The 13,019-nt window shown below is 44.1% G+C and overlaps 1 protein-coding gene across 3 annotated transcripts in view; it reads right to left on the bottom strand.

Moving 5' to 3' along the window:
• The window catches only part of BMP3 (bone morphogenetic protein 3), a 115,993-nt gene that overhangs the window by 24,515 nt on the left and 78,459 nt on the right, over nucleotides 1–13,019 (bottom strand). Inside the window, exon 1 of one of the 3 annotated variants that reach the window (XM_063415215.1) lies at nucleotides 8,051–8,262. The exons of the other annotated variants lie outside the window; for them this stretch is intronic. Coding sequence (XP_063271285.1) covers nucleotides 8,051–8,144 — 94 coding nt within the window. The 5' untranslated portion in view covers nucleotides 8,145–8,262. Of the gene's footprint in view, nucleotides 1–8,050; nucleotides 8,263–13,019 lie in introns of those variants that run through there. 3 annotated transcript variants of the gene reach the window in all.

The following is a 13,019-nucleotide window of genomic DNA, read 5'->3' as shown; positions in this document are numbered from 1 at the left end:
CATGGCCCCAGAGATGTACACAGAGAATAGCCTTTCACAAGGCAGGCTAAGGTGGGAAGCCCAGAGGAAACGTCTTTGTGCACAGCCATTCCCTGTATCCCCTGTACTGGCTTTTTGAGACTTGCCAGCTGGGCTGGGTGTTTGCTCAGGTGGCCAGCAGCAGCCTTCCCCCTAGTGAGGCCTTCCAGCCGAATTTCATCTCTCAGGCCCCAGGATCATATCTCTCTCACCACAGAGAACTTCTGCTGCAGGACCTGTAACAACTCTGCCTGGAGGCAAACTGAAATAAAACACGTCTTGAGCGCACAACAGCCAAACAACAAGAACGATGTTCCCCTTCCGTGCAAAGCCATGTTCTGTACACTCAGCTCATCTGCGTGGCCACAGTCCATTCAGCACCTGTGTTTTTGTTTTCTTTGTGGTGGGAACTGTGGCTTGGCCTGCACAGCTTGTCCCTACTTGCCTTGCAAAGAACTGTCCAAAGGTTTTAGTCATCTGTAGCCTGATTTCTTTGTGTGGGGAAACAGAGTTAAGGATACGGTTTCCCCAACTGCCTCTTTTACAGATGGCCGAAAGGAGAACATCTAATGACTAAACATTTTGTACTAAATAACAACTCTGCTATGAATGTGCTAGTGGCTCAGCAGAATGAAGCTCTTCAGCACCAATCTCCTGTTTCCTTCCAGCTTCACTCTATGATCCAAAACAACCACCACAACAACAGATCCCAATGTTGTTGCAAGACCAAAGATCCAGATGCCACATGAAGAGAACAAAACTAGGATTTTGGTGGGGTGCTGAAGAAATAGTAAGAATTGAAAAAACATACAGGCTAATGAAACCTGCAGACCTTAATTGATGCACATAGTTCAGATGTGCTGGAAAAAGACCTACAACTCTCCCCACCAGTAAAAAAATCTAGATTTCCAGGGATCCACTTGCCTATCAATGCCCCAAATTAGTTTCCTTATAGCAGCGTGCAAACCCTGTACCTGCAGTAAATGTCACAATCTGTGACAATACCAGAATCTTCTTTCAGAAAAGAACTTAAGACACTTTCATGCACCTTATGTTTACAGTGAGAAATAGTTTTGGGCTAGACAGTTTGCACTTGTTTCTGCTAAAAAGCCACAGGGCCTAAGAATATACACAGGAAGCTTTCATGTGGTTATCAGTCCCTGGAATTCTTCTCTCATAATTACTGTGTGTTTTGCTTGTACACTTCACTTGTGTCTGATCAGGGCTGAACTGTGACAAGATCTTGGGAACAACACTCAGTGACGTTTCAGGGAAATGGAGTATAAGGTTGCTAAGTTACTTTTTTATGCTCTGTCCTGTTTGTCTGAGAAAATCAATCTTTCCTTTAGAATGCAAGCCAGACCACACAAGGGCTTGGGGACAGATTTCCACTTAGGGCAGAGACCAGAACTTCCTCCAGTCAGTATTGGCAAAGGAATATAGAACATCACTTGGGAGCTTCCATTTTGTGGTAATGCTTAGGGGTCCTTGACTTTGGATGTCAGAAGGAGGGCAGGAGGCCAGCTCACATGCAAGCACAGGTAGGCAAGGAAGCAGATGGATTTCCTGAGCAGTCAGCAATCCTGTGAATTACTCCCGACTACCATTCCTTCACTGCAAATACCACAGTTTGCATTTTGTCTCCAACAACATTCATTGCCCAAGTCATCAATGATCAGTCAGATTTAAGGCTTTCAGGTGCTGTGCTGGAGAAGCATCATAGTCTGTGTACTCTGCTTTTATCAAGTGTGGTGTCCCTCTGAGAATGTGCAGAAGCAAACTGAGCATGACTGCTACTAAATTAACTGGTGTTGATGAAGCATCTTTGACATGACCAGTGCAGCCAGAAAATAACATCCTGTTTTTTATAAAAATACTTCCTTTTTACTAGTAAGATCTAAGGATGAGCAGTGAAATTATTAACCACAAGACATTTCCATACAAAAGAAAATTAACGTATCACATGGGAGAAAAGATCAATAATGCAAAATAAGGGAAAACATGGCAATATTGAACAAGAACTTTCTTCTGAAATACTGTTTTATATGTGATCAAATTACTTGCAATCTCAGCTGCAGCACAGGAGATGAGTAGATTCAGCTCGCGGTACTGAGGAATTTTTCAACCAAATATTTATTCTAAGATCCTGATTGCTCAGACCTCACCAAGGATGTGGGAAATGCAATTGCATATCCATTCTTCACTGGATCTTTAATTACTGACATAGCTTAGACAACAGAGCTTGGAAAATGCAGCCACAAAAGCCAGTAATTGCAGACTCACCCTGGGCTCATCAGAGGCTGTTCTCTGCCTCTTCCTGCTCCTCCTTCTCCTTAGATATTGAAAGCTGCCAGGTCTTTTCCAAATAACAGTTTTGGAAGCTTTGGGGCAAGTCTTCACAAGATTCCCCTTTCTCCCTACCAGTTCTGGTTCCTGCAAGTTAATCACCAAGAAACAGCCTCCTGGGTACAGGCACGGGCACGGGTTCTCTCTTGCAGAAGCCGGGGTTGTGCCCTGCCAAGCAACAGGCACAAACTCTGCTTATGGCAAGAGTTAACTCTCCAGAGAAACCCTAAGCTTGTCTGCCACAACATCACCTGTACCTGCAGCACCTGGCACCACAAGTAACAGCAGCACTGGCTGGTGCTGTGCAAGAGGGGTTTGCCATCATTTTTGCTAGGATACATCTGGCAGCTGAAGAAAGTACTTTTGCCATTCAACCATCCACTAAAAATCTGGACATACTACCTTCAGCCACAGCTATTTCCTGGTGGAACTCCGAGGGAAAGCAGTTCCTCAGACACTTGTGTGGCAGCAATCAGAGGAGCAGCCCCAGCAGCAGCACACAGGCCTCTGGCTGATGCCCAGACAGCAAACCCCCAGCACAGACTGTCCTGACTGTACTTGCAGAACTATGGGACGCTGTAGCCTCATTAAAAATACCTCTTTTCTGCCCATGATTTACAGGCAATGCCCAGACCAGCCGCCAGCACCACAAAAGCCAGAGCCATGTGTGTGGAGCTGGAGCAGATGTGCCTTAGTGTGTGGTGCTGGCCGGTTGCTGCCCTCGGTGGGCAGTGCGCTGTGCAGGGCTCCCTGGTGTTACACTGGGCTCCATGCTGCCACAGCCCTTCTAACTCCACACCCCATACACTCAGTCAGCTAACATAAATTTTAAATATACAACACAGCTAATCCCAGGATGTGATCCTATGGCCTGTAGAGCTCCTTTGGAATGAGCGAACACATGAGGAAGTACTGCAAACATGTTGCCTTGATTTTCAAGAAATCAGTAAGAGGAGAAGGAGCTACTATCTTTAGGTCCTGCTGCCTTCTGCATCTGTCTGTGCATCATGACACTGTCTTCACAGGTAAGGAGTAGTGAATCATTCCTGATTCCCAGACTGTACACAGAAACTTCAACGCAAATCACATTCCAGACAAGCACTTGGCCAATTTCTGAGATTTTTTTTCCCTTCCATTCTGTTCTCTCTAGAGAGAGAGGAGGAGGGCAGGATGGCATTTTCCCTAAGTCACCACTCTTTCTCCCTTAAGATTTTAGTAATTTGTAGTTTCCATTTCGCCACTGCAAATATATATATGATGAGTTTCTCCAAAGCTGTAGAAAGCCCATCTTTCCTCAGAAGAGATTTGATCTTTCTTATGAGATTGAAGTTGAAATTGTAAAAAAGAGAGAAATTAAAAGTAAAAAGTAGTATTTGTTATATTTAAAGACAAGCCAGATGTGAAACCATACATGTCCAAATTAAACATTTACAGAGTTGGCAGCAATGGGTTTTACTTCTCATATACAAACGTCAAGTTCGAATGTACTCTACTTCCTACCTATGCACCTCTCCAACATCTCTCTTGCTCCTTGCTGCTTTGCATTTCTAGGGATTATCCCCTGGACTCCTGCATGGCAGCTCCCAACATCAGCACAGGGGCCTGGTTTCACCTCCAAAAGATGTGAAGACTATGACAAAAATCCTGGATGCCAAATGAGAGACAGCAATGTGCGTGATCAGGAGACTAAGGGATAACTGACAGCTATAAATACTGAAAGGAACTATACTGCTGGCACTGAAAATCTTCAAAAATCAGGGCACGCTATCCAGGAGTGCAGACATCAAGTCTCATACATGGGGACCACCATTATGCAAGGAAAAGACAGAGTCACAGATTAATGTTGAGAAGATATTTTTCCCCATATGTCTCCAGCCACAAGCTGGGAGCAACAGCAGCCTTCCCTGGCTTCATTCTCATCAGGCTCCCCAGTTTCACCCCTTCACCACCCATTTCCCCAAACTCCTAACAGTGACTGGACTGATACTATCAGTATCTTGGTCAGCCACCCCAGAACTCAGGTGCAACCAAAGGGCCAAATGGTTTGATAAACATTAAGTATGATGCCAAACAATGTAAAAAACATGCCTACTTTTTATGAACTATGAAACAAAATGCTGCCCTCCTCACACTGTTGTAGCTCTTGTCTAAGACATCCTGTGCAATTTATCAGTCACAGTAAAGTCCATAAAAAACTGGGATCTTGAAGACAGGCATTTTTTTCTCAACCCTGAATTCTTTCACACTGCAGTATTATGAGCAATAGGTAATCCCTGCAAATTAGGGTCTGGAGTCTGGGTAATTCTCTCGAGGACTGGAGAGTTCACAGTTTGGAAACTCAGGATGTTTTGACCTTTTCTGGAAGTGAAGTTGAGACTTAAGTCATAGTCTATATCCATAGCATCTGATGAGCACCTCTGAGCCAAGGACTTGCAGACATTCAACACTACTGACTTCCCCTGAAGCAGCCAGAACAGCTAGACAGCAGCACATCAAGCTGGTGGGATGAGACCCATGGACATAGCCAAGAGTGAGGTACCACGGGGCTCCCTTCTAGAGCCAACTGCAGCAAACACACCACCAAGGGCCACTGGAGGAAGGGCTAGTCATGGATCTTCAACACAAGCACAAACTTCTGTTATGTTTGCAAAGAAACCTCTGCTGATTACAAAAGAGAGAACTCCATAACCAGCAGCCTTTTCTCATCTAAATCCCCTGCAGATCCTATGCCCTGGAAGCTGGTAGATCACAGTGACAGCTGTCATGAGGCATGTGCTATCTGTAGCACGTGACCTGCTCCGACCTCTGCCTGCTATCACCAACTGACAGGCATCCATACTGAGCATTCCACTCCTTCTACAGGCTTTGAGCTGGACTCCGGGCATACCATCCCTCTCCCCTGCATGGAGTCATTGCTGCCTCTGTGGTCCACAGGCACAGGTGGAGGTTAGGTTTGGCTCCCACTGCCCATACCTCCTTCCCTCTGCACTCTGGCCTGGATGTGTGGGGCTACAGCAGATCTCTTCTGTCAACTGCTCTTAAATCCACAGGGTAGAGGAGGGAAGGGAGAAGGTGCCTTCTGCCCCATGCTTGGGAATGGGTTGCTGGCCATGACTTGGCCTACACGACCTTACAGATTACCAGATTGTATCCCTGAATATACCCAAGAAGACAACGGGAGGAATTCCAATCCCAGTCAGCAACTGTCTGCCAAGTGCTTGTCCACTTATAGTGGACAGAGTACAGCAGCAGTGTGAGAGGAGAAGGGCAGAAGCAGATGTTATGGTTCTTGTGATAACAATGCCCAACACACTGCTCCCAAGTGCCTAGGGTCCATTCATATCCCAAACGTCCAGCCCTGCCTGGACCGCCCTGCTCAGTCTTATGTGTGCTGTGCCCAAAGTAAATGAGTTTCATTGCTGATGAGATAAAGGAGGGGCTTCACATCATTAGTCCAGGGGAAAATCTAGGAGCAAAGTGCTGCAGTAGAATGGCTCCTTACCTGGCTCTGGTTTAGAAAACAATGCACACAGATAAGAATAAATGAAAATGCTGCAGTAACAAGCTAACAAACATGAGGACACAATCCTTCCCACACCACAGTTTCACAAATAGCATACCTAGCACACTGCCACAGAAAACCAATAAACCAGCCAGTTCACACAAAACTGAAAGAATACTATTCTACTACAAGACATTCCCTCCATCCTCCTTCATAAGGAGAGATGCCCCAAGTACAGTCGATCAGACAAGGGAACCCAAACTTTGCCTTTTGCTGCACTGCTTCATTCAGAGAAGTTTTTTTTGGTATTGTTCAATAAAGTGAACATTCTCCATGTTCTCTGAACAAATTGTACTGCACTTGTTTCTCATCAGATTACATAAATTAGCTGAGAGGGAATGGATTCAATTATAGTCCAGATTCCAGACCTCTTAAGAACTGACTGCCTAACACATTCCTTTCGTTTAATAAACTGGAACCAAATGAAGATTATCTCATATAAATAATACTCCCTTGATAGGGAGATGCGGTAAAATGGCAAAAATACTCAGAGGAACCACACAGACCAAATACAAGAGCCTCTGATATTACCCTCTGGATTTGAAGTATGAACATCACATAAACTTCATTGTTCAGTATTTTTACTTTGTATTGTGAGGAAGAATTTGATTCAAAGACTTCAACTTACGACCGAGTTTCCTATCTTCTGACAGCCTCAGACAGCCAAGGAAAAGATGTGTTTCTGCAAAGTATGCCTCTCCACGCTGAAAAGATAATTTGATATCTCTGCACACCATACAAACCTCTCCTGAAAAATCCAAGATTTACAGTCTCCCAAGTGAGGCAGTTTCCCAGACACTTTTTTTTTAGGGAGGCAGCATTGTGGAAAAAACTGAATCTGCTACAGCAGCTCTTAGGAACAACTCATCCTCACAGAAATACTCACCCAGCCTTTCAGCCTGAGAAGAAGACAAGCCATCTCTAGTCAGGTTTTTTTATATCTGCCTAAATGCATAAGTAGCCCAGGAAGAAAATCACAAGAAAAAGACTTTGATTCAGAGCTCAGTAAAGGACTCAAGGCTGAAGGCACAAAGTTATAGAAGCAATCAATTATCCCATTAGCAAACAGTGTTCTGGACACATTTTGTAGGAGCTGGTTAAAACACAGAGGCAAAGAACAACACTGTACAATTACCTATAAGCAAATGTTTTTTAGATTACTAAAGAATTGCTGAAGACAGTTTTGATGTCAGCCCATGCAATTACAACTTGTCTAATCCTCCAGCTGTGTTTAACCTGGCATGAAACTACAAATCCCAGATTCAGCAGGTAAGCTTCACATCTAAGACTTGAGCCAAGAAACAGGATGTTTTTTACCCACTCAGTAAAAAGGTTTCCAGAGGACATGGTAAGTTCTCTGCCAACATGAATCTTTAAATCAGTACAGTACTAGCAAAGCCTTTCCTCCTGGGCTTCTTCATACCTGTCCCTCCATCTGTCCAAAAGCTTTCTCAGTAATATAGGAAACTCAGTAACTACTGTGCACTTATACACATAAATAAAGCAAACAGCTGTCCTGGCACTTAGTTTGAACGTCCCTTTATGTTCAGTGGGAAGTTTCAAAAGTAGTTTTGCATGTGCTACATTCCACCTATAAAACCCCAGATACAGGAGATGCTCTAGCCTCACCTTCCTCCATTTTTTTTTGTGAGAGAAGTCAAATGAAACATCACATGAAGCTACATTCTTCTCTAAAAGGCATGAACATTCTGACTTGTCCACTGAGTTTGCAGTATGCCCTAGTTTATACCCAGGGAATGGTAAAAGTGGTTGAAGCATGCATGAAGTGAGACTTCTTCCACTCAGGGCAACCAGAACTAAGCATTCCTACTGAATACAAAGGGGACATTTCCCCTTTGATGGACCTGACAACAAGGACTTTAAAAGGCTTCTTTATGAGTAACTAATGAAATCCTAATATGTAGAAAGGATTACTTATGCAAAGCAGACACAATGCTATGTTCATGCCTGTTCTTATGTACTGGTTTGAAAGCAAAACCAGTGAGACTTCAAGTCAGAAATACAATTTAATAGAGAGAGAAGAATCAAACAACAAAAAAGGTAAAAATAAAATAAAATCAATGCAATAGTACAAAGAACCACTGACAGAGTCAGAATACAAACCTGACACTCTGTTGGTCAGGCTGTTGGAAGCAGTCTGAAATTCCTTCTGGAATGATAGATGTGGGTCCCTTTCTTTCCTCAAGGGTCCAGTCATCCTCTGGGAATCCAGTGGAAAACAGGATATCTTGGTGTTTGGGATTGCTGGTTTTAACCTAGTGGAAAGGCTTTGGCTCCTCCCACTGGGTGGAGCATCTCCCAATGGAATGAAGTAACTTCATCAGTCATGTGAGAGGCCTTAAATGGCCCATTCACAGGTGATGTCCCTCAAAGGAGGATGGGTGGAGGAAGAGATAAGGAGGCACTGTCTTATCTGGTGTTATCAGTTGTCGCATTAACAGAAGGCATCCGCCCTCTTCCCCCACTAGGGTTACAAGAGATAAAGAACAATATCTCCCACCCGGTTTTAACAGATGAAAATAGAATACACATTTTTAGTTACATTTTCCAACCCAAGAGATCTTATTTCAGTCATAAACAGCAATTGTCTGTTCACTCCCAGATTTAAAAGCACAAAATCTGGATTTTTGCTTCTCACCTCGATTGTGTTGGGAGATGTCTGTGTCTTTCTCTGCTGACTGACACGTGAACAAATCACCCAGACCCCTCACCAGTCACTGGCCCCTCCAAGCCTCTGTCCTGCTTTTGAACTCCATAACACACACGAGGTTTCGACAGAAGAGGCTTGGCAACCATTTTATTTATAGACACCACTTCCAGAAAATGAAGCACACGTTAACTTCTCCATACCCTCCATCTGGTCACCAGGAGCCTGACTGTGCATGATGTTGCACATAGCTGTTGTTGGTTCTTCTAACCCATGGGAAGAGGAGACTCCCATAAAGGACGCACTTGGGAAGGCTTTTCCCACAGGTAGGTCCCAGGCTGTATCTGCCACGTACACAGTACTCGAACAATCTAATGCCATTGGACACCTATTTTTAAGCAAGGGTGATTTGTCTGACCATCTGCAATGCTACTGTCCATGCAATGACTACTTGACAAAGGTAGGAACAGTGAGAACACTATTTTATTTGGAATGCCCCTCTGCAGCCAAAGCTAAACTGACTCACTCTAATATTCACAACAGACTTTTTTCAGAGAGGTGTTAGGCTGGGAGCTGGTTACTGCACACCTCTGCTCTGTGTTGTGACAGGAGAACATAGCAGGATTCTCCAGCCCTTTTAAGACAACCTCTGTACTGTTTCAGTTCTACAGCTAATGAGTTTGAAAGCAAAAATCTGATAATTTAAATACAAGCAAAAAAATCAGCAGAGTAAAATCTGTGCCCAGAAGCAATGCTGACTAGGGCAGAGCAGCTGAACAGAGAGGTTGGCAGCAGGCAATTCTTTATCTCACACTATCCCACTCAAAAAGCAAAAAGAACCAGTAGACAGAAAGGTTGTTACATCCAGGAAACCACAGAGAAAACCCTAAAGGCGGAAAGCAGAGGACACTATGCAGGTGAGGTGTAAGAGTATTTGTTTGCTGCACATACGTTGTTTTTGACTCAGCTGAAACCAAATGATACTTCTTTTCTAAACATGGGAAAATGGAAACAATACCACATGGAACTCTTTCAAAAACACTTTTTATTTTAACAGCAGCAGATTTCTAGAGTATAATGGTTTATCTGGCAAGCTTTTGTTATACTTGAGATGCATTTCCTTTTCCAATTTCACATTTAATTCCACCAGAACATATGTTACTCATTTTGCAATTTTGTACCCTTGATGCTGTTGATAGGAAGAGCCAGAATAAACTCCTGCAGTACTTCTGACCATCTTGAAATACAAGTCTCCCCCCTGTCATCAGCACTCCACTGTTTGGAACAAATTATTTATGCCTCTGCAGAGCCAGGTACAAGCCCAGAGGAAAAATAAGACTCTCCCCAGCACAGAGAAGGGCACTGCACATTGCAGCCACAGGCAGCCACGATGGCAACTGTACACCAGGCACCTAAGAACGAGTCACAGCTTTGAACCAACACTGTGACTCGTGCAGCATGATCCAAACACTGAGCAAAGTGTCAATGCTACAGTGCCACCTGCAATGGCCAGCACAAAGCTAACTCATGACGACCATCTGCTTACAAACAAACCTTCTCAAAACTGTTCAGACATTATGAGCTCTAAATCATCTCAAACCTCAGGCAAGCATGCAGACTACCATAGCATCACTTTACAGCCTCTACAAGAGGAAGCAGAATATCAAAAGTGCCACACATTACAGATACATTTCAGAGGTCTGCTCCTCAAAACTACAAGTCTGTGATGCTTCTCATCTATCAATATCACTTCTTTCCTCACCTGTGATTCATTTCCAATCACCCAGAAACATGCATTTATTCAACTAAGAATCCACTTAATTTCCTTTAGTGCTTTCAAACTTTGTCACACCTTTTTGCCCTGACAAGATTTGTACAAATCTGCACTTTTTTTCCTCCCAAAAACCATAAAGGTGTTGACAGAAAAGTAACAGAGAGAATAAAAATATCAGGAAATAATGTCCCAGAAGTCTCCTCTTTATTCTTCTGATTTGTCTCCCACATTACAAATTCTTTTAAGTGCAAAGATCATGCTTCATATCCACCCCTGAGTTTTCAGGAATTTATATGGCAAAAGGTGAAAAAGCTTTTGTTTGTGATGGTGTGCATAGAGGCCTAATGACTGAACTTATCTACCACTGGAATAAAGTGACTTATACTTACTGTAATTTTGAGCGAAATAGAGAAAAAGAGTAATGTTGAGTTGGAAGGGAACTATGACAATAACCACGCAGCACAAAGTTTCCTTTCCCTGTTCCCTACTCAGATGCTAGAGGCATGCAGAAGTGATGTATCACCAAGGACTGTAGAGTTTTTGGAGTTTCAGTGGAGTCAATACCATATATTTTTATTTAATTTTTTATGGTAAGTTTCTATAAATATAAGTGTTTCCACGGGGAAGAGGTTGAGACAGCAGACAAAGTTCAAGACTGGCAAACTGTCATTATGGAGCAGTTTATATTGAGTATTATCATGCAGCACTTAAAGGATGGCCAGGGTATCAGACCCAGCCAGCATGGGTTTAGGAGGGGTAGGTCGTGTTTGACTAACCTGATCTCCTTTTATGACCAAGTGACCTGCCTGGTGGATGCAGGAAAGGCTGTGAATGTTGTCTGTTTGGATTTCAGCAAGGCCCTTGACACTGTCTCCCACAGCATACTCCTGGAAAAATTGGCAGCTCGTGGCTTGGACAGGAGCTCTCTGTGCTGGGTTAGGAACTGGCTGGATGGCTGAGCCCAGAGAGTGGTGGTGAATGGTGCTGCATCCAGCTGGCAGCCAGTGACCAATGGTGTCCCTCAGGGATCTGTGCTGGGGCCTGGTTTATTCAATATCTTCATTGATGACATGGATGAGGGGATTGAGTCTTTCATTAGTAAATTTGCAGATGACACCAAGCTGAGAGCGTGTGTTGATCTGTTGGAGAGTAGGAGGGCTCTGCAGAGAGACCTGGAATGGTTGGATGGATGGGTAGAGTCCAATGGAATGAAGTTTAATAAGTCCAAGTGCCGTGTCCGGCATTTTGGCCACAAAAACCCCCTGCAGCACTATAGGCTGGGGACGGTGTGGCTGGACAGTGCCCAGGCAGAGAAGGACCTGGGGGTACTGGTCGACAGCTGGCTGAACATGAGCCAGCAGTGTGCCCTGGTGGCCAAGAAGGCCAATGGCCTCCTGGCCTGTATCAGGAACAGTGTGGCCAGCAGGAGCAGGGAGGTCATTCTTCCCTTGTACACGGCACTGGTGAGTACCTTGAGTACTGTGTCCATTTCTGGGCCCCTCAGTTTAAGAAGGACATTCTCTCCCAGTTCTGTGCTGTTACCTATTAGGTTTTCAGCACCCAGTTGTCAAGGTTGCACTCTACTCTTTTAAGATCTGTTCTTGCCTGCAAATTCTTTCTAGTCCCATTCACCCATAGCTCCCATCATTTTTTACTGTCCTGGAGTATTCGACCTGTTGTTATTAATATTTTCAGTGCCAGATCTGTTTCCTTCCAGATCCAACTTTCACAACTTAAACAAAGGCCTCTCGGAACCCTGGCTCCCAATAAGTGGGCATACCACAACTCTTTATATTCTATGCACCTAAAACAACCCCAGGGGTTACAGTCACAATTCAGGGTGGTGCATTCCACTTCTCTTGGTCCTAGGCCGTTCCTTTTATGATGTCTCCTCGACATTCACTTGCCCTTCTTTTCTAAAGTTATTTATAGATCCCTGGGCTGTGAGGTGATTTTCTACTGCTGTGTTGGTGGTTCTACCGGTCCTTTGATTCTCGATGCATGAGTCTACCCTTTCTCTGCTGGTCTCACTGATGTTTCTGTTGTTAAGAGAGTTAAATCCAGACCTTCCATTTTGGGGTTAAAGTGTCTTCTTTCCAGCTTTTAATTAATACCCAATCTCCTGGTTGTATCTTATGAATTTTAAACCCCAGTGGTCCTGTTTGGGCTAACATTCCTTTTTTCCTTAACTCGGTCACATGCTGCCCCATGGTCTGTGTATATTCCTGTATGGTTATATCTTCTACTGCCTCTGGGGTTAAAGGCATGTCCTGAGAACAGGGCATACCATATATCATCTCATAAGCTGGAAGTCCAGTATCTGCGTTTGGAAGAGTTCTGATGTTAAGTAGGGCCAATGGTAAGCATTTGACCCAAGACAACTGGGTCTCCAGCATTGATTTGGTAAGCTGTTGCTTCAATGTTTGGTTCATCTGTTCTACCCTACCAGGAGTCTGGGGGTGCCATGGAGTATGGTATTCCCAAGAGATACCCAGCACCCCTGCCAGATCTTTAACTACCTTCGAGGTAAAATTGGGCCCTTGATCTGAGTCTATTGCCCGTATCATCTCATACTGCGGAATGATATGCTCTAACAGTACTTTTACTACAAACTGAGCAGTTGCCCTCATAGCAGAATATGCCTCTACCCA

The sequence above is a fragment of the Prinia subflava genome, chromosome 18 (genome assembly GCF_021018805.1).
Source record: "Prinia subflava isolate CZ2003 ecotype Zambia chromosome 18, Cam_Psub_1.2, whole genome shotgun sequence".
NCBI classification, from domain to species: Eukaryota; Metazoa; Chordata; class Aves; order Passeriformes; family Cisticolidae; genus Prinia; species Prinia subflava.
Note: the sequence above shows the minus strand (reverse complement) of the source record. Positions and strands in the feature narration are given on the sequence as shown.